A 20,964-nucleotide genomic window follows, 5' to 3' on the forward strand; every position below is an offset into this window, starting at 1 on the left:
AGAAATCTCTATGTGGGACAAGAAGCTACAGTTAGAACTGGATATGGAACAACTGATTGGTTCAAAATTGGGAAAGGAGTACGACAAGGCTGTATTTTGTCTCCCTGCTTATTTAACTTATATGCAGAATTCATCATGCGAAAGGCTGGGCTGGATGAATCCCTAGCTGGAATTAAGATTGCTGGAAGAAATATCAACAACCTCAGATATGCAGATGACACAACCTTGATGGCAGAAAGTGAGGAGGAATTAAAAAACCTTTTATTGAGGGTGAAAGAGGAGAGCGCAAAATATGGTCTGAAGCTCAACATCAAAAAAACGAAGATCATGGCCACTGGTCCCATCACCTCCTGGCAAATAGAAGGGGAGGAAATGGAGGCAGTGAGAGATTTTACTTTCTTGGGCTCCATGATCACTGCAGATGGTGACAGCAGCCACGAAATTAAGAGACGCCTGCTTCTTGGGAGGAAAGCAATGGCAAACCTAGATAGCATTTTAAAAAGTAGAGACATCACCTTGCCAACAAAGGTCCGTATAGTAAAAGCTATGGTTTTCCCAGTAGTGATGTATGGAAGTGAGAGCTGGACCATAAAGAAGGCTGATCGTCGAAGAATTGACGCTTTTGAATTATGGTGCTGGAGGAGACTCTTGAGAGTCCCATGGACTGCAAGAAGATCAAACGCATCCATTCTTAAGGAAATCAGCCCTGAGTGCTCACTGGAAGGACAGATCGTGAAGCTGAGGCTCCAATACTTTGGCCACCTCATGAGAAGAGAAGACTCACTGGAAAAGACCCTGATGTTGGGAAAGATGGAGGGCACAAGGAGAAGAGGACGACAGAGGACGAGATGGTTAGACAGTGTTCTCGAAGCTACAAACATGAATCTGACCAAACTGCGGGTGGCAGTGGAAGACAGAAGTGCCTGGCGTGCTCTGGTCCATGGGGTCACAAAGAGTCGGACACGACTGAACGACTAAACAACAACAACAACACTTTGTATATTTCTCCTTACAAAACTTCTTGTAGTCCTACTAGCGTAATTTGTTGATTACAGTTGCTCTTCAAATAATTCATATACTTCTTCCAATCTTCTGTAAATCTCTGGTCCTGCAGGTTTCGAATCCTTCCTGTCATTTTGTCCAATTCTGCATAGTCCATTAATTTCGTCTGCCATTCTTCTTTCGTCGGAATTTCTTCTTGTTTCCATTTCTGGGCTAGCAATACTCTTGCCGCAGTTGTTGCATATAAAAACAATTTAACATCTTACCTATTAATGTCCTGACCTCTAATACCAAGTAAAAATGCTTCTGGTTTTTTAAAAAAATGTATATTTCAACATCTTTTTCATATCATTATATATCATTTCCCAGAAGTTCTTCACTTTTTTACATTCCCACCACATATGATAAAATGTTCCTTCTTTTTCTTTACATTTCCAACATTTATTATTTGTCTTATACATTTTAGCTAATTTCACTGGTGTAATATACCATCTGACAGCAAGCTAATCTCAGGCCATACTGGGTTGGTCCAATTTGGCCCATGAGGCCATTTTCCCACAACCACCTGTCAAGCAGCTGACATCACTTCTGGTGCCCTCCAGATGTTGCTGGACTACAACTCCCAGCATCCCTGTCCACTGGTCATTGTCAGGAGCGAGCCGGCAGTAAATCACACTGTGCAAGTTGAAGTTAAGTCTTTATTAGCAAGAACATGATCTGCACAGACTTGGCAGAGTGTCGGGCCCAATGAACACAACAGTTCACCCCCAGTAGGTCTTGCCCCATGGATCAGTTGCCGAGACTGAAAGTCCCTGCCTCTCTAGGTCTTTCCCAAGCAATCAGAGACTGCGCCTGTGTGAACCAGCCTCCCCTCCGCCCTTTTCATGCCTCTTCTGGTTCTGGGAGACAAGCTGGGAGGGGAGCTTGTTGCAGCAGCAGGGGGAGACCCTCATGACTTTTCACCAGCCCGACTCAACTCTGCTTCTTGTCCCTCCTACTTCTGCCTCTGATTCTGGACTTCCCTCTGCCTCGGGCTCTCCCAGTTCACTAAGCCCTCTTCACCTTCTCCTCCCAGTCTTCTCCCTTTTCTCCCTCTGGCCACTCATCGTCATTGCACCACCAATCTCCAGGCTCTGAGCCTTCTTCCCTTGGTGGTTCCCCAGCTGGTTCCTTCCACCATTCCTCTGTGTCCAACCAGTTCATGACAGTCATGCTAGAATTCAGCGGTTCTCAACCTGTGGGTCCCCAGATGTTGTTGGACTACAACTCCCATCATCCCTGAGCACTGGCCTTGCTAGCTAGGGGTGATGGGAATTGTAGTTCAACAACATCTGGGGACCCACAGGTTGAGAAAGGCTGTGCTAGATGGAAGTGATGGGAGTTGCAGTCCAGCAACATCTGGGGGGGCACTTGATTGGCTACCCAAGTCCTCATGTGCCCTATAGCAGTGTTCCCCAACCTTGGGCCTCCAGCTGTTTTTGGACTACAATTCCCATCATCTTGCTAGCGAGGGATGATGGGAGTTGTAGTCCAAAAACAGCTGGAGGCCCAAGGTTGGGGAACACTGCCCTATAGCACTTCCCCATAGCTTTGCACCTTAAGGGACAGGTGGTCATGCTGGGCACCCTGTTTCTTAGAGTTCATCATTAATTACCACCCTGATAGGCTTCAAAATAACTGTTCCCAGGACACAGTTTGAGCAACCCCAGCTCCAGCATTGAGAATGGAGCAGTTTTCTGTGTCCAAAAGCAATTTCACACTGTATGTTTCAGATGCTATCTACTACAGTGTGTGTGATTATATATATATATATATATATATATATATATATGCAGGTTTTGGTGTCCTCGGGTGTCTTCCCGTGTAAAAGTTGGGGTGTCTAGGCGACGTTTCGACGAGGTCTCACTCGTCATCTTCAGGCTGGTGCTTTCGGCTTCTTGTTACTGGAACAGAGCAGGATCTCAGTGTTTGAGTTCCTATAAATACTGTTGAGGAGGTGTGGTGTATAGCCTCCAATGTTCTGGGCAGAGAGGAGGTTCCCAGGCTAGTGTGCCTTTTCTTCTTTTGTTCCTTAATTACTTGAGGGATATCTTGAGTGATTTCTTGAGTGATTTCCTGAATCCCACTTAGGTGGGTCATTAGGTGTGGATTAGTTGCTAAAGCCTTCGTGTCTTGAACTCTTGAACTTTGTGAAGAGTTTTTCTGAGAAGATGGCTGTACTGCACTTGGTTGTGCTCTGGCTTGGCTTCGTGTATAGGGGCGAGCTGTGGTTTTGTGGCCTGTGCCAGCCAGATCTGTGTAGGGATTGCAGGGGGGTGCAGCATCCGGAGGTGCCACCCTGGTTTGGCTACTGGATGGTGTCTGTAATTTATCTGTGGAGAGGGTCTGGGTTTGGGTCTGGTGTGGTTGATTGGTGATGGCGTTCTGTGTGCCTCTGGATCTGGTGTCAGATTTTGTGGGGAGGGCTAATTTCCAGATGTCTGGCAAGCGGGATGTGTCGTCACGCTTGTTCATGTTGTGAGGGTGTTTCTCTATCTCGATGGCTTCCATGATTATTCTCTTGTGGTGATGTTCCATGTTAAAGAGCAATTTGGAATCTGCAAAATTAATTTCGTGTCCTGTTTCTTTCATGTGTTGGAAAAGAGAGGAAGTTTTTTCTTCTTTTTTGACGGCATTCTTGTGTTCTGCGATCCGTGCATTTATTCGTCTGTTTGTTTGTCCAATGTACGTGGCTGGGCAGACTTTGCAGGGTATTTCATAGACCCCTTGGTTTTCCAACTGAATTTTATCCTTGGGGTTTCTGAGGATATTGGCTATTTTTTGGTTGGTGCAAAAGGCTGTTTTGATATTGTGTTTATGGAGGATTTTGCTAATTTTATCTGTAGTGCCCTTGATATAAGGAAGGAGGGCTATGCCATTGTTTTCTTCTGTGTCTTGGTTTTTGGGGGGTGTTTCTTTTTGGATTAGCTTCGTAACCCTGTTTTGCTGGTATCCATTGGCAATTAACACATTTGAGAGATTCTGTAACTCAGTTGTCAAGTGGTCTTCGTCAGCCAGGCGTTTGGTTCTGGAGATGAGAGTTACAGCAAACCACCCAGAAGCAATTTACACAAAGAAGAACAGAAAGCACTCACCAACCTGAGGAAAGACAACAACATAATCATTCTCCCAGCAGACAAAGGTAATGCCACTGTTGTGATGAACACATCGGACTACCAAGCAAAACTATCAAATCTACTCCAAGACCCTACCTACCAACCTATAAAAACAGATCCCACCACCTATCTGGAAAAAACCACCAAATCCAAAATAAAAGCCTCTCCTATCAGTGAAGAAATCCAGCTAAGAATCATCCCCAGAGAAAAATCATCCAGATGCCCCAAACTCTACGGCCTCCCCAAGATACACAAAGAAGGAACACCACTCAGACCAATAGTCAGCTCCATAGGCTCACCTCTACAAAATCTCGCTAAATTTCTCGCCAAGCAACTTCAGCCCTATGCAGAATCCATCTCTTCACACGTTCCAAACTCCTTCCAGTTCATAGAAACAATAAAGAAGCAAAACCTACAACCCAATGACCTACTTGTGAGCTTCGATGTTGTATCTCTCTTCACACAAGTGCCCATTAATGAAGCCTTGACAGCCATTCAAAACAAATACAATCCCCCCGAATACATCTTGGACCTGACCAACCACTGCCTAACCAACACGTACTTCATCCACAATGGACAAAGATACAAACAGATAGAAGGAGCACCTATGGGATCACCCCTCTCACCGGTCATCGCTAACCTGTACATGGAACACTTTGAAACCAATGCTTTAGACAAGTCAGAACACAAACCCAAACTTTGGCTCAGATATGTTGACGACACCTTTGTAATTTGGCCACACGGGAAGGAAAAACTGGATAGCTTCCTCACACATCTCAACAGCCTACACCCCAAAATACAATTCACTATGGAAATAGAAGCCAACAACCAACTTCCCTTCCTTGACGTCCTAATCTACAAAAAACCTGATGGCTCCCTAGGACACACTATCTACCGGAAAAAAACACACACCAACCGCTACTTACATGCACAATCACACCACCACCCTGCACAAATAAACTCCGTAGCCAAGACTCTCATCTCCAGAACCAAACGCCTGGCTGACGAAGACCACTTGACAACTGAGTTACAGAATCTCTCAAATGTGTTAATTGCCAATGGATACCAGCAAAACAGGGTTACGAAGCTAATCCAAAAAGAAACACCCCCCAAAAACCAAGACACAGAAGAAAACAATGGCATAGCCCTCCTTCCTTATATCAAGGGCACTACAGATAAAATTAGCAAAATCCTCCATAAACACAATATCAAAACAGCCTTTTGCACCAACCAAAAAATAGCCAATATCCTCAGAAACCCCAAGGATAAAATTCAGTTGGAAAACCAAGGGGTCTATGAAATACCCTGCAAAGTCTGCCCAGCCACGTACATTGGACAAACAAACAGACGAATAAATGCACGGATCGCAGAACACAAGAATGCCGTCAAAAAAGAAGAAAAAACTTCCTCTCTTTTCCAACACATGAAAGAAACAGGACACGAAATTAATTTTGCAGATTCCAAATTGCTCTTTAACATGGAACATCACCACAAGAGAATAATCATGGAAGCCATCGAGATAGAGAAACACCCTCACAACATGAACAAGCGTGACGACACATCCCGCTTGCCAGACATCTGGAAATTAGCCCTCCCCACAAAATCTGACACCAGATCCAGAGGCACACAGAACGCCATCACCAATCAACCACACCAGACCCAAACCCAGACCCTCTCCACAGATAAATTACAGACACCATCCAGTAGCCAAACCAGGGTGGCACCTCCGGATGCTGCACCCCCCTGCAATCCCTACACAGATCTGGCTGGCACAGGCCACAAAACCACAGCTCGCCCCTATACACGAAGCCAAGCCAGAGCACAACCAAGTGCAGTACAGCCATCTTCTCAGAAAAACTCTTCACAAAGTTCAAGAGTTCAAGACACGAAGGCTTTAGCAACTAATCCACACCTAATGACCCACCTAAGTGGGATTCAGGAAATCACTCAAGAAATCACTCAAGATATCCCTCAAGTAATTAAGGAACAAAAGAAGAAAAGGCACACTAGCCTGGGAACCTCCTCTCTGCCCAGAACATTGGAGGCTATACACCACACCTCCTCAACAGTATTTATAGGAACTCAAACACTGAGATCCTGCTCTGTTCCAGTAACAAGAAGCCGAAAGCACCAGCCTGAAGATGACGAGTGAGACCTCGTCGAAACGTCGCCTAGACACCCCAACTTTTACACGGGAAGACACCCGAGGACACCAAAACCTGCATTCCTGTACCCGTGAAAATCTACGAAAGCATATATATATATATATATATATCTCCAGTCTACAAGTGCAATAACATTTGAATCAGTCCCTCACAGGAAGGAGTTAGCGAGCGAGCCACAGGCTGACATTTATTCACAGAAAGCACAAAGAGAGTAATTTTAAATAGCAATCGATTTAACAAAGAAAATGGAAGCCTGTTCAGAGATAATTTGCAAGCGGAAAGGAGGGCTTCGTTCGAGATGAATAAATCATTTGCTGCAAATAGTTCCCCCCGACTCTATTAGAGAACATTGATTCGCTTTCTCGGGTTCTTTAAAATGATTTGCTCTTAGCATTCTGCCTTCCCCCCAAACACACACACTTTTTGATACATTATTATGGGTTGGGTTGCCTGCCTTTATGACTTCTACTTTCCTCCCTGTACCTCGGCATGACAGCTTAATTGTTTACCATGAATTCTGGGACCAGTAATAGCAGCTAATTTAAATAGGCCAGAGCAAATAGTGGACCTTTACCCATAACGATACAGACCACAGCAGCATTTTTATATATATTTAATCTTAACCATACTGGCTGCGCTCATATACCAGGCAAATGGTTACACTCTGTACAGAATTATTATATTTTTTTTAAAAAAATGCTTATTATCCGATGCATAGATCAGGCGTTCGGTAGCACTTTCCATATCAAAGTAGCTTTATAAAAGAAGACTGTTGTTATAAAGTAATGGCAATGCAACTTACATAAAAATTGCCACGCTGGGTCAGAGCGATGTTCTGTCTCACTCAGCAGCTTGTCAGTAGATATTGGTATGACAGTGTGTCTCGCACAGGATCGTCAAGAGGGCATATAAGAACAGGGGGAGCTGCCTTCTGCCAAGTCAGACTGTTGGTCCATTGAGCTCAGTCTACACTGACTGGAGACGTGGGTGGCGCTGTGGTCTAAACCATGGAGCCTCTTGCGCTTGCCAATCAGAAGGTCGGCGGTTCGAATCCCCGCAATGGGGTGAGCTCCCATTGCTCTGTCCCAGCTCCTGCCAACCTCGCAGTTTGAAAGCACGTCAAAGTTGTTGTTGTTGTTTAGTCGTTTAGTCGTGTCCGACTCTTCGTGACCCCCTGGACCAGAGCACGCCAATGAATTCAAGTTGCAAGAAAGGAGATTCCTGCTAAACATCAGGAAGAACTTTCTGAGGGTGAGAGCTGTTCAACAGGGAAACAGACTCCCTTAGGAGGTGATGGACTCTCCATCCTTGCAGGTTTATAAGCAGAGGTTGGGTGGCCATCTGTCAGGGGTGGTTGAGATTCCTGCATTGCAGGGGGTTGGACTGGATGACCCTCGGGGTCCCTTCCAACTCTACAATTCTATGCTTCTACGAGAGTATCGAGACTAGTGATATCCTCCCCAAAGGCTTCACAGAAAACTGAAATAAAAATAGGAATGCAAATGAAAACATTGTAAATGCCATTAAATAGCAAAATTAATACAAATTAAGATGAACGCTTATGACACACACACAAGCATTTCATTAAGAGAAAGCCTTCCTAAATCAGCCTGTGAAAATTAAAACATGTCAAATGTTTACTCGGATGATCATTTTAAGCCCGCTTGTATTTTATGCCGCACCGAGTGCGCAACTAAGTCTCTCTTTTTTCCAATTTGAAAGGACTGGATATAAAAGGCTCATGTTACAGGCAGGAGCCACGGAATCTCGTTTCTTTATAAGCTGCCAATGAGCATTAAATAATTTGCCAGAGCTACCTAGCGTTCAGAAGTATTTAAGTGCTCACTTTTTTTTGCTGAAAGGGGTTTTGTTTTTTAAAAGATGCCAGCCAGGGTATCCAAGTGCAAGCATTAATTATGGTAATCCTGTTCTTGTTGTATATAATCAAATCCTTTCAACGCTCCATTAGATTTCATCATTGTTATTCAGTCTCCTTTCGGAGGGAGGTGTGTGTTGTTGCTATTTGAGCTAGGCGTGCCAAAGAGCTGTATTCAAGGGCAGGAGGCCAGAGGAACACAGTGGGCAGAGACAGGCCTGGGAACTGCTGCCAAACAGCTGCAAAGAGGCAGAGCGAGGGCTGCTTTATAGCAAATCCTGGGCAAGCACAGGAGGTACTCCCCCAGGGTCACCGATTGGGGGCACGCTTTAGGCCCTGACCTCCATAGGCTTCGGACGAGGCAACGCCCCCCGGAATCCTTTACCGGACTACCCTTCAATATTTGGGGGAGGTGATGGCGCTCCTCCCCCCAAAACATCTACATAACAATACCTAACCGCCAAACCAAGGAGTTGTGACGATTTGCTACGAGGTAGGCGAAAAACCAAATGGCCAGTGCCAATTTGCCAAGTGGAAAAAATTCCTACCAGGCCCCTTAACAGCGACCAACCGAAGTCCATAGCAAGGTCAGAAGGGAAAACCTTAAAGGGCGGGCGGGTGGGAAACCACATCAGCTGCGCAGACCAAAGAGGGAGATCCCAGGGCCGCGGCTGCCTTAAATGAGGCAAGCCACACACCCCGAGTCTTCCCCTGATGTTGGAAGTGGCTTTGCCTTTATACTGTTCAAGGAGCAGGCCTCCTGGCTGCCTGAAAAGCTGAGGTGTAGGGATAGCTTGTTGTTGTTGTTGTTTTCACAGTTATCCAAAATCCAATTATTATTATTTTTATTTATTTAAATTTTTATTTTTTACCAACAACTAAACACAAACAGTGAAACCCCCCCAGGCAGCTGATACATTGGGTATACATAATCAATAATAACATATTCACATCAACCATATGTACAATTTTATATACGTTAACACTTCTCCATCCACAGGGTTTGTTTAACTTTTAACATTTTAATTGCCCCAAATTGTTCAAACCTACCCAAATAATTCAATATCTTCTCAAACCAATCCTCCTCTTTCTCGCTGATCTTAAACCTTTCATTCTGTGTATCTTCACAGTTAGATGTTCTAAAATTATAATATTATTCAGTTTTTTCCTCCATTGGTTCACCCCTAGCTCTTCTGCATTTCTCCAGTTACTCGCTATAACCTGTCTGGCTTCAGTTACCATCAATTTTATCCATTTACATTCTTCTTTTGTTTTTAACTCGGTGCTACTCAGACTAATAAGAACCATTAAGTTAGATATTCCCACCTTCCTACCCACAATTCCTGATATTTTCTATACCAATCTGTTTCCAAAATTCATTAACTAATGGACAGTCCCACCACATATGACTGTACGTTCCAATCGCTCCACATTTCCTCCAACAATTCTTACTTCCAGATTTTGTAATATGATATAACCTTACAGGTGTATAATACCATATTTGTATCAAGGTGTAGGGATAGTTAAACCATGGAATTCACTGCCACAAGAGGCAGAGATTGCCACCAACTTGGGTGGCTTTAAAAGAATAGGCAAAATTCATGGAGGAGAGGGCTATTGATGGTTCCCAGACCTGATGGCTCGGCTCTGCCTCCACAGTAGGAGGCAGTAATGCTTCTGAATACCAGCTGCAGGAGAGGAGAGTGCTCTTGTGCTCAGAGCCTGCTCATGGGTTTCCGACGGCCGTCTGGTTGGCTTCCTTGAGAACAGGATGCTAGACTGGATGGGCCATTGGCCTGATCCATCAGGTTCTTCTTAGAGTCTTATCATGGGTGAATCTGTCAATTTTCGCCTCTCTCAATTTCTCGTTTTTTCCCCCTTCAGTTTGGGGTTGGATTAATGTAAAACCAAAAGTACAAAGAGGAAAGAATAGAATCAAAGTTACGAAATAAAGGAATCGTAAAAGCTAAAAAGGAACCCAGCCCCCTGCAATGCAGGAATGTCAACTATCCATGACAGATGGCCATCCAATCTCTGCTTAAAAACCTCCAAGGAAGGTGACTTCTTCACGCATTACGCTGAACACAGATATTAGCTATCTCTACACACTTACAATTGTTGGTGTGAAAGGGTCTACCACTGAGGGACATCTCAGTAGCAGAACCTCTGCCTCAGATGATATGATAGCCATGTTCAAATATATAAAAAGATGTCACATAGAGGAGGGAGAAAGGTTGTTTTCTGCTGCTCGAGAGAAGCAGACACGGAGCAATGGATCCAAACTACAAGAAAGAAGATTCCACCTAAACATTAGGAAGAACTTCCTGACAGTAAGAGCTGTTCAACAGTGGAATTTGCTGCCAAGGAGTGTGGTGGAGTCTCCTTCTTTGAAGGTCTTTAAGCAGAGGCTTGACAACCATATGTCAGGAGTGCTCTGCTGGTGTTTCCTGCTTGGCAGGGGGTTGGACTCGATGGCCCTTGTGGTCTCTTCCAACTCTATGATTCTATGATTCTATGAGATGGAGAATAGCCCAGGTTCAACCCCCAGCTTCTCCAGGTGGGGCTGAGCACGTCCCTTCTTTCTGAAACCCTGGAGAACTTCTGCCAGTCGGTGCAGACGCTACTAAGATAGATGGGCCAATGGTTTGACTGGGCATAAGACAACTTCCTGTGTGCCTATGTTCCCTCTGGAATGTGGTGTGGATTGGGGCCAGAGGAAGAGGTGAGTGGGCAGCATCAAGAGTGGTGAGGAGCGTAGGATGTAACATCACAGAAAGCAGACAAATACAATTCTTGTTTGCCCAGAGTGGACACACAGGGGGATGTTACTCCAGCCAGGGGGACTTCCTGTCTGGTCTGGAGCTTCCTCCCCCTGCGTGTGACCAGGTAGATGGCCATGACCCTGGGCTGTGACCATGAAAGGGCTGGTCACACAGCCATCTTAACTTCTCTCTTGATCCTTCTTCTTCACTTTATCCCATCTTGATGCTTTTGCTGTCTGCTGGTTCTCAGCCAGCAGCACATGGGCTCAATCCAACCCACACTCTCTTCTGTAACTACGAACGACTTACATTCAGGATCATACTGTGAACTGAATGTAAATAAACTTCCCATTGCTTTTAAGAGAAGACTGCTGTGTCTTTATTCTTTTTAAGAGGGAACAAATGGGATTTACCAGGAACAAATCCAATCTGGACAAGCCAGGCTGGATTGCTTAACTCAAGGGATTCAAACGAATCTACCAACTAGCTTCCTGCAATATACAGGGGAATGTACTCTGCCAGCAGCTCACTAGCGTGAGTGAGGAAGGATAATATTTAATCAATATATCCTCTCCTAATATCCACAACATTCCCACAAGGCGGCAGCGGCAGTATCCTCAGAGGGAGATCCTCTGAGAGCAGCATGCTTAATCGCCCCCCAGATAAAAAGAAATGGATATCATACCTTCCAACATTTCTGAGATGAAAATAGGGACAGTCTATTCTACATCAGGAAGCTTCTTCCGTGCTGGATCTCCCACACATCTACATTAAGGTTACCAGATTTTTTTCAATGAATCCGGGGACACTTTTCAACTTCAATGGATTTTGTATGGGGACTGATTTGTAAATCTGGGGACTGTCCCTGGGAAACGGGGACATCGGGCAACCTTAATCTACATTGGTCACCTTGAGTCAACCTCTCAGCCTCCGCAACCTCACAGGGGGTGGGGGTTGGAATCAGGACACTCGGAGGGTCTGTGATATGACACCGAAAGTTAATATTTCTCCAGCAAAAGGGGAGGTGGGGGTTTTTCAATACGACTGGGGAGGACCTAATTTTAACCTCGCTTCTTTCTGTTCTCCTCCACTACATCCCAGCGCACAAGAGGCCTGCAAGCGTACTGCCTTTGTTCCTGGGGATTTTCCTTTGTGTGCTCCTGCTTTTGGCTTTAAGTCTCTACTACGGCAGCGTGAGGCGAGATTTCAAAGTCTTGGAAGAGTTTCACACCCAGCTTGTTATCGTCGTCCTTCAGATCAGGCACGTTGCTGTGAAATGTTGGGCCTGGTTTATGAGGCTGTAGAAAGCCTCACACATGGAACCATGCAGGGCTGGGGACAATGGTTCGCTTCCTCTGGGATGCCGTCCGAATGTGTCTGAGAGAGAAAAAGAGCCTCTTTATTTAAGAAAAAAAAATTAAACGGAAAATGAAGCAGCTGTCTTCTTGCAAAATTACGACGCTACCCACGGTGGGCATTTTTTCCTTTCTTATCGCCGTCATTTGGGTTCTGCATTTCTTTTCATAATGCCATTATCGTCTCCTAGCAATCTGAATTGCAATTAGAGGCCCATTGTGTAAGAGCCTTGAAGCATTGAGAATATTCTTTATTTCCAACCTGGGGATGTGTGGGAGCTGCAAACAGGATTTCAAAGTATTGCCAATCAAACGTCTTAAAATAATAATAATAATAATAAACCCATGAGCTAGACCATACAAAGGACTAGTCTTCAAAAATGACTTATTTTTAAATGATAAATATTGGGTGTTGCTTACAGAGGAATGTGTGGACAGACAGGGTGTATAACCTTATCAAAACTTGCTTCCTTTGAAATTCCCCAGCAGTTTCTTGGGGAGGAGCCTTTGAACGCAACTCAAATTTTGGCTTGGATGAAACTGAGAGTAGCTGAGCATATTTTACTCTCTCCCACTGGAATCAATGGGGTGTAAAAGTGTTTAGCTGGAGCTGAGTCGAGCCTCTTTGTGCCTGATGTATATTTTGAGGTGAGGGTTAAGCAATGTGGGTATTTGTGAGTGGTATGTATAAATATCACATTTTATCCATTGCACGGTTTGAAACCTATTCTATAGATGTCAGCTTATGGATAGCTGCTGCAAGCTTTCAAAAGATAGGTGACCAAGTGTCTAATCACACAATTAAAAATTACAAGAATGCTGCAGTCTCCACTATCATTGGTTCATGCTTTAATAAAATATTGTATATACTAATACAAATTGGTTATAAAAAGGTGTTTTTTTCTAAGACATTGATGCCATTTTTAGCTTACTGGAATCACACCAAGACTGTTTAAAAAATGAACACAATGCAAAAAAAATTCCTTCTGCATTGCAAAATTATGATTAAGAATGAATAAATGCTGGTAACAGTTACTAAATCTCCTTGTCACACATTGTGGTCCTGTCTGCACTATACATTTAAAGTCCCTGCCTCTGAAAAGTCTACAAAGAACTATATAAAAGATTAGTTTAACAATGCCAATAAAAGCAAATGTTTAAACGAGGCTGGCATGCAATCTTAGCAAAACATAAATAAAATCAGCAACTTAATATATATATATATATATACACAATAATATTGTGTATGAACAATGGCATGTTTAAATCCCAGGCCTGGATAGGCTTGCGGGGGGGGGGGGGCTGTTTTTAGCAGATGCTGAAAACAATGCAGTGAAGACACCTGCCTGAAATCAATGGACAGAGTAGGTACTGCTGGTGGAATGGAACTAGTGGGACTGGTGCAATGGAAGGCGAAGAGGCCAAGAGTACCTGGAACCAACCAATTCTAGGTTTGTCCCTATTCGCTGCCTCCCTGCTGAGTTATACAAGGGCAAAACAGACTGAGAAGGAGGAAGCTGACAGCCAGCATCACACACACACACCAGGTTGGCTGTAAGAAGGGAGGTGTCAGGGACAGGAATGGTGGAAACCGCCTCCCCATCCTGACCCTTCCAGGGAGGAGGAAGACAGTCTAGATTTACAACAGGGGTTTGAGGGAGGTCACAGCTCAGAGGCAGATGAGGGGTAAAGTTGGGAAACCATGGGAGAGCCAGAGCAACATTTAGCTGACACGTTGTCATTAGAAGGCATTCCAAACCCTCCATCTCCCAGAACACGGCGAGCCTTAAAAGTAGGAGAGCAAAGAGCTCAAAGGGCACATAGCAGCACCCAGAGAGGAGATGAAGAAGAAGAAGAATGAGGGATGGGAGAGATTGGAGGGGGGAAGAGATTCACTCGCGTCAACGCCCTTATCCAAGAGGCTGGGTTCTATAGCCTCTCTGTGTAAAGTTTGAAACAAAGACTCTCCTCCTGCAAGAGAGGGGAGTGGTTGTGGTTGGGAGCCGGACTCCGCCTCAAGCAGGGGGCGTTAGCCCCCTGCCTCCCACTCACCTGGCTGGCGCCCACGCCAACGGGCAGGCACCCAACCAGGTGCCTGCGAGGGGGCGTGTTTATCAGCCTAAATTGCTTCGGCACCAGCCTTCCAGCCTCACTTTTCATCGTCCCATCGCGAGTCACCCACCCTCCACTCCCTTAGAGCTCAGGGTCTCAGTTTTCTTTTGGCCTTGCTATGGACCTTAGGTTGGTCGCCCTGGTTGTCCGGGGGGCCTGGTAGGAATTTTTCCATTTGGCATTAGGCTTTTTGGTTTTTTCGTCTACCATCACAACTTTCGTGGTATTGGTGGTTAGGCATTGGAATAATGTGTTGTGGTGTGTCGAAGGGCTAGGTGTGGCCATCGCCTGCGCCTTCAATTTTGGGTATTCCGTTAAAGGAATCTGGCGGTCGTGTATTCTGTCCGATGCCTGCTTGGCGGGAGGCCATGGCACGACCCTCGGTGACATCAGGGGAGAGCTTATAGTTGGATTAGCATCAACAGGCTCCACCTACTGGTGAATAAACCCCCCTGTTTTAGACTCACCCCTCTCTGAGGGGGTGGAGTCAGCTGACGTAATCCAATGCCTAAGCCAATACCTTTTCACTTGCTGTAATCAATAAAGTTGTGGCCTTTTTCTTGCCCATTAACCTTATATCACGTGTCCTTGTGTTTTCATTCCACTACGCGGGGATCCGGTCCTCGAACCACAAAAAAGGACTGTAAGAAACTTTCCCTTGTCTTTATACTTTCCTGGGCAACCAGCCGGGAGTTGCTGACATCATCCTGACAGGGTTGGCTGAGGGCAGAATGAAGCCGGTGGACCACTGCCCTATTTGCCCTAATGGACGAGCCTCTGTTGAAAAGTCAGGATAGAAACTTTCTAAGATTATGCGTGGCGCTGAGAAAGTGGATAGTTAAAACTGTGGAACACCCACAGGAGTTGGTGATGAGAGCTTTAAAAAAGATTTTGGCAAATTCATGGAGGACAAGGCCATTGATGACCACTAGCTGCAATGGCAACGCTTTGGCTCCACAGTCAGTGGCAGGAATTAAACCACAGGATGGGAAAGAACTTGAATCCAGCTTGCTGGTTTCCCACCAGTATCTGCATTGCAGAGTGTTGGGCCAGATGATCCCTTCCAACTGTTCAGTCTTATAACTCCATTATCTGGTTGGCCACTATGAGAACAGGAAGGAAGGAAGGAAGGAATCTTTATTTGCGTCAGCCATCGGCCATAGCAATAAAACAACAATACGATATACAAAGAATACAAATAAAAAGTCAATTACAGTGGTGCCTCGCAAGACGAAATTAATTCGTTCTGCGAGTTTTTTCGTTCTGCGAGTTTTTTCGTCTTGCGAAGCACCAATGTGTATTGACGGTTTCCCATAGGAATGCATTGGCAGTTTTTTAAAAAAAGGCGCAAGACGTTTTGTCTTGCGAAGCAAGCCCATAGGGAAATCCGTCTTGCGAAGCAACTCAGAAAATGAAAAACTCTTTCGTCTTGCGAGTTTTTCGTCTTCCGAGGCGTTCGTCTTGTGAGGTACCACTGTATATAAAATACATTTTAGGGTTTTGAATCAGCAGTCAAATAGTGGATCTTATTCTGATTGCCCCAGCTAAAAGCCTTGCAACCTTTGCTGTTACCTGCTCATCTTGATCTGCCAAAAGGAAGGACACTGTGGCAGTGGTTGGGCGACCCGGAATGGACAATAAAAGAGGGGTAATAATCTCATTCCTCAAGCCTTTATAAGGAGGGCAAGCCAGAAGGGCACGCGCCACCAATTTGGTACTGCCATCTCCACAGGGGCATAAGGGTTTTTCGTGTGGAATCTGTTGGAATCGTCGCTCGAGTACAGCCGAGGGCAATACATTCAACCTTGCAAGACTAAAAGCATGTCTATGTTTTAGAATTGCTAGGTTATGCAGATAGAGTGCCAGAAAGTTGAAATGGGAAGGTGCAAAATAGTCATACCGTGGGCAAAATTTCCTTATTGTGGCCAAGTTGTTCTGACACTCGGTATCATTTAGGAAATGACAAATTAGACTGTTTGCTTTACTAAAACCCAAAGTGAGTAGCTGTTGTGGTGATAAACCACAAGAGTGAAGTTTTTGACAGACAATTTTAGTCCAGGCGCTCTTGTGACAATCTTGCAGCACTAGGGATATTAGATGGGGGGGGGGATCTGCATTTAGGCGAAGCCAATAGTTAAGTGTCCTACGCCAGATCCATAATTCTACCAAGGAAAGATTAGCCTCTAGGCACAATGATGCGTTTGGAACACAGGGTGGTACAGAGAAAATTTGCCTTAAGAACTTTGATGGGACAGCTTCCATAGATCCAAAGTGAGTGCCTGTCCAAATCTGAGCCCCATATAATAACTGTGCTGGGGTGTCAGGGAACTGCCATTGGAGCTGGAGGCGGAGAGAAGGCTCCAGAGGGATGCTGGAGAGGGTCCCAGTAGGGAGAGAGGCAGCCCATCTGCTGGGGAAGGAAATCAGCGTAACACCAGTGGAGAAGGGGGGCAGATGGGGGAATCGGAGAGGTGGCTCCAGGACTCCTCGCCGGAGACCAGCGGAGAGAGCACGGGTACTCCGCTGCCCACACCCTCCCTGCACAGAAGACTTCCGCGCAGGGAGAGTAGGAGAAGACTGGGCGTCAAACAGCTTTTATGCTGGAAAAGGTTCAAGAAACGTCCACTGACAGATTCTGCCAGCGACTGAGGCAGCCACGGAACTTGAGGCTGTCCAGACAGAAAGGGTTCAACCAGGTAACCTAGCCAGGAGTGGCGGCAACTTACACACGAGCAACCCCTAGAACCATTACATGGGGTTTAGCTTGGAACACTTCCAGGACTGATGGTATATGTTTACCACTTTTTGTGTGGAAAAAGTGTGTCAGAATTTTGGCGCTTTGGGACGCTTTTTCTTTTGCACATGCTAGACTTAGGGCCATTGGTCTGATGCAACAGACTCCACTTATGTCCTTATGGTTGCTACCACACCGAAGGGTTGATTCATTGCAAGTGCAGAAGGAACATTACATGGCAGATGAAAAAGTGTTGAACAGGCATTGACTGAAGACGGAAACTCATTTGCAGGTTACCATTTTTGTTTTCAGATGGAAACATCCCTCGCAAAAATTAAAATAAAATATGGAGAGCATTAAAAGGAATTATTCTGACCATATTTATAACACCTGCCTCGGAGGATGGCATTAATGGATGATACATTGCTGGGAACCTTTTAAAATACACACTGGCCCACTTGTACGAGTGCATTAAAGGTCGACATAGGCAATGTTCTTCCCGGTGTGGATTCTGCACCATAATTGAGACCACCTGCCTGCACCGATTACGTGAACCATATCTGACTTCTCTTCGTATTCAGGCATTATCCCCGCTGCGACAAACAGTTCTTGTTTACATAACAAAAAATAAAAAATATATACATGAAAAGGAGTTTATTTTAGCTGCCATTTAATAGATGTCAGCAGCTGGAAAATGAAAATGGGGAACAGCCCTCTCAGCTTCTATAGAACTGTGCAAGAAAAAATCTGAAAAATGAGGTTAGACACACAAGAAAAGGTTTTATTTTCATTTTTTTTAAGAAAAAGAATTATATCCTTGTTAGATTCCTAGATCTGCACAATACTTGTCAGCAAGACTCGTATAGCCTATAAGTGCGGCACACTATTCAGTTCCCAACCATCAGTTGCTTCATACGTCTTGTGCTAAAAAATCTAATTATTCTGGTAAATAAAACACCAAAACGCATTAAATTTTCAGACAATTTATTTTTATATGGCACCAGATCAGAAGCCCAATACGCTCTCCAGAAGGGGTGGTGGGCAAACAACTGATATAAAACAATAATTTCCCGTTTTAGGCAACCCTGTCCCCACCAAAGACAATGGAAACTCAATCGTTGGTTCAAACAAGGAGAATGGGCCTTGCAATCTCAGATTTGCTTGATGTATACAAAGTATTACAGCAGAAGGTCATCAATGGGGGTTTGGGGTACATGTTTAAAAAAAAAAACCTACTCCCTATTCAGTTTTGTATAAAACAAGCAACACTCTGCATTTCCAAGCTCAATGTTTTCCCTGCACTTTGCATGCAATCCATGCCCAACTATACACCAAAAAAAGACAATACAGATTGTGAGTGCAAATGCTCAAGATAGCATCGTGATAACAAGCTCTGAAATGAGCACAACCTATTCCAGTCCCAATTTCTTAACTATTTTGAATTTGACAGTTATGCATCGTGCAATAGTAAATCTGTTCAGAAGGTCAGGTTCTAAATCTTAGGACATAAAAGTTGGTGGATGTGATACATACACACAACTGCATTTTGAGCCCCTCTCCCAAAAGGTGGCTTAAGAGATCTTTCTTAAAACCACTTGTGGACCACCTGACATTATGCCTTGTTTGGTGCTTTGCTCCTGAATTCAGAAGAAGTTCAAATTTGGGCTAGGAATACACACACACACAAACACACACATCACAGGGCATCGATTCAAAAACAAAAGCATTCATCCCCTCCTTTATGTACACAAATATACAATAAGAGTTCAAACATCTACCAGTAGAAAGTTATCATTAAATGTACACTGAATTTGCTTTTTCACTACTGGACATTGCAGGAAAGGAAGGTTCAGCCGAGTGGTAGGGAATGTGTTATGCACACAAAAGGTCCAGGGTCCCATCTGTTGGCTCCTCTGCAGCATCTTCAACTCAACAGAACATTAAGTTGTGGAGCTGGGCTGAAGGAAAGAAATCTGAAAATCTCAGATTACGTTTCTGCTTTAAAGCTACATTTCGACATCAAAATGTAAACACTGACAAGCAAAGGCTTTTGCTTTCTCACTGGAAATGGCATAAACATGGTGGCTGCACGCTTGCAGATAGAAAGTGGCATCTTCCAAGCCCTTAAAGTTGCCTTGATGGGTGGCCCTCTTTTCTGAGTTTTTGAGAGTTCTACTCAGGCAGCATAGGGCGCATGGGTAAAAAAGAGGACACATTTGCCAATGCCTGGGGTGGGGAAGGAGGTGCAGGAGAGAAGATGCTGGCTTACATACCCCTATGGTTTGATCCTGCAAGATCCCTTTTATGACCCTATGGGCTCAGGCTAGAAACTCTAACCACTGTGTCCTGTTGGCTCTCAGCTCAGTTATTGAGATAATCTTCTAAGACCGTGTTGCCCCTCCATATTAAGGTAGGTGAGCCACAGGATGGGGGCTTTCTGATGCTGACAAGAAAGGAAGTTCAGACTCAAGACAGCACTCCATTGGGCGAACAGGTTCTTCCTCCAGCATATTGACTTTGAGTTTTATTGTTGTTTTAGCCTAATTGCATGCATGTTATTGTTTGATATCATTTTAATCTTATCACGTTATTTGCTGCCCTGATTCATTTTTCTTTTATGGGAGAGAGACAGCTGTTGAAAATAAGTAAAGGAATAATCAAACATGCATGTCTGAATTAGCTCTTGCCCAATTTTGACACTCCTGGAACGGCAGTTCCCGAACGCATGCATGCTCTCTGGGTACGAAAGGAAAAAAATGAGGACATTTTGGCAAATTAAAAAATCCACCAGGACAGAAATTCTGCCTCTGAAAAAGAGGGCATGTCCTGAAAAAGAGGACGTATGGCAACCCTATGTATGGACTCTTTGGCGTTTCCTCAGTATCCTACTTCCACAAACGGGGGGCCAAGCAGACTCCACCTTCTGCTAGACATGGAATTCCATGGCAAGCCTAGTTCCACTGCTCAATTAAGTAAGTAAAAGGACCCCTGGATGGTTAAGTCCAGTCAAATACGAATTTGGGGTGCGGCGCTCATCTCAGTTTTCAGGCTGAGGGAGCCAGCATTTGTCCACGGACAGCTTTCCTGGTCATGTGGTCAGCATGCCTAAACTGCTACAGGCACATGGAGGACCATGACGAATGTCAGAGTGCACAGAAACATGGTTTACCTTCCTGTCGCAGCGGTACCTATTTATCTACTTGCACTGGTATGCTTTAAAACTGCTAGGTTGGCAGAAGCTGGGACAGAGCAACAGGTGATCATCCCATTATGCAGATTCGAACCACCGACCTTTCAATCAGCAAGCCCAAGGAGCACAGCGCCACCCACATCCCTTACCTTTTCAGTTAAGTAAAAACGGCCCTACCATTAGGAAGAGTGGACAAACCACCTCCAGCAGAGAATGCTGGAAGGCAACAGGGGCAACCTTCAGAATCAGCTGCCACTCCAGGCACCTTCTGTTATATAGGGAAAAGGGAAGATGCCATCTTGCCCTTTGCCTCAGGCTAGGCTGGCTCTGTTTCTGTGTACCAGAGGAAACGCAAGCCAAGACTCATGGCTAGTGAGAAAACAGTTTGCTGATTGTATCCATCTGCAGGGAGCAGAAACAAACAAAAATGATGGCGCAGATTGAGAGAGAGAAGCAAGGCTCTACACAATGAGTTCTTTGGTTTGGAAAGAAAGATAAGGATTGGGTCTGAAAATCTACAATGGAAGAACAATCAAGCACTTTGCAGGCTGTGAAATTGGTGTGGGTGGGTGTTTTAGCTGTATCTGTTTTCAGTGCATGTTGTGGGTTGCCT

General features: G+C 44.8%; 1 protein-coding gene and 1 long non-coding RNA gene across 6 annotated transcripts in view; one reads left to right on the forward strand and one right to left on the reverse strand.

The window, feature by feature from the left end:
* LOC310677484 (nutritionally-regulated adipose and cardiac enriched protein homolog) overlaps positions 1-13,194 on the forward strand; it is a 36,823-nt gene extending 23,629 nt beyond the window's left edge. For all 5 annotated transcript variants that reach the window (XM_083440616.1, XM_083440619.1, XM_083440615.1 and 2 more), the window contains one exon: positions 12,062-13,194. In XM_083440616.1, coding sequence (XP_083296742.1) covers positions 12,062-12,264 — 203 coding nt within the window. In that variant the 3' untranslated portion in view covers positions 12,265-13,194. The remainder of the gene's footprint in view (positions 1-12,061) is intronic.
* Positions 13,195-16,387: 3,193 nt separating this feature from the next.
* On the reverse strand, positions 16,388-20,148 carry LOC310677827. Its single transcript, XR_014511481.1, has 2 exons — positions 17,180-20,148; positions 16,388-16,739 (listed from the first exon to the last, which is right to left on the reverse strand). It is a non-coding gene; the product is annotated as an uncharacterized lncRNA (long non-coding RNA).
* Positions 20,149-20,964: the final 816 nt, after the last annotated feature.

The sequence above is a fragment of the Podarcis tiliguerta genome, assembly GCF_965153285.1.
Source record: "Podarcis tiliguerta genome assembly, chromosome: 1".
Lineage (NCBI taxonomy): Eukaryota > Metazoa > Chordata > Lepidosauria > Squamata > Lacertidae > Podarcis > Podarcis tiliguerta.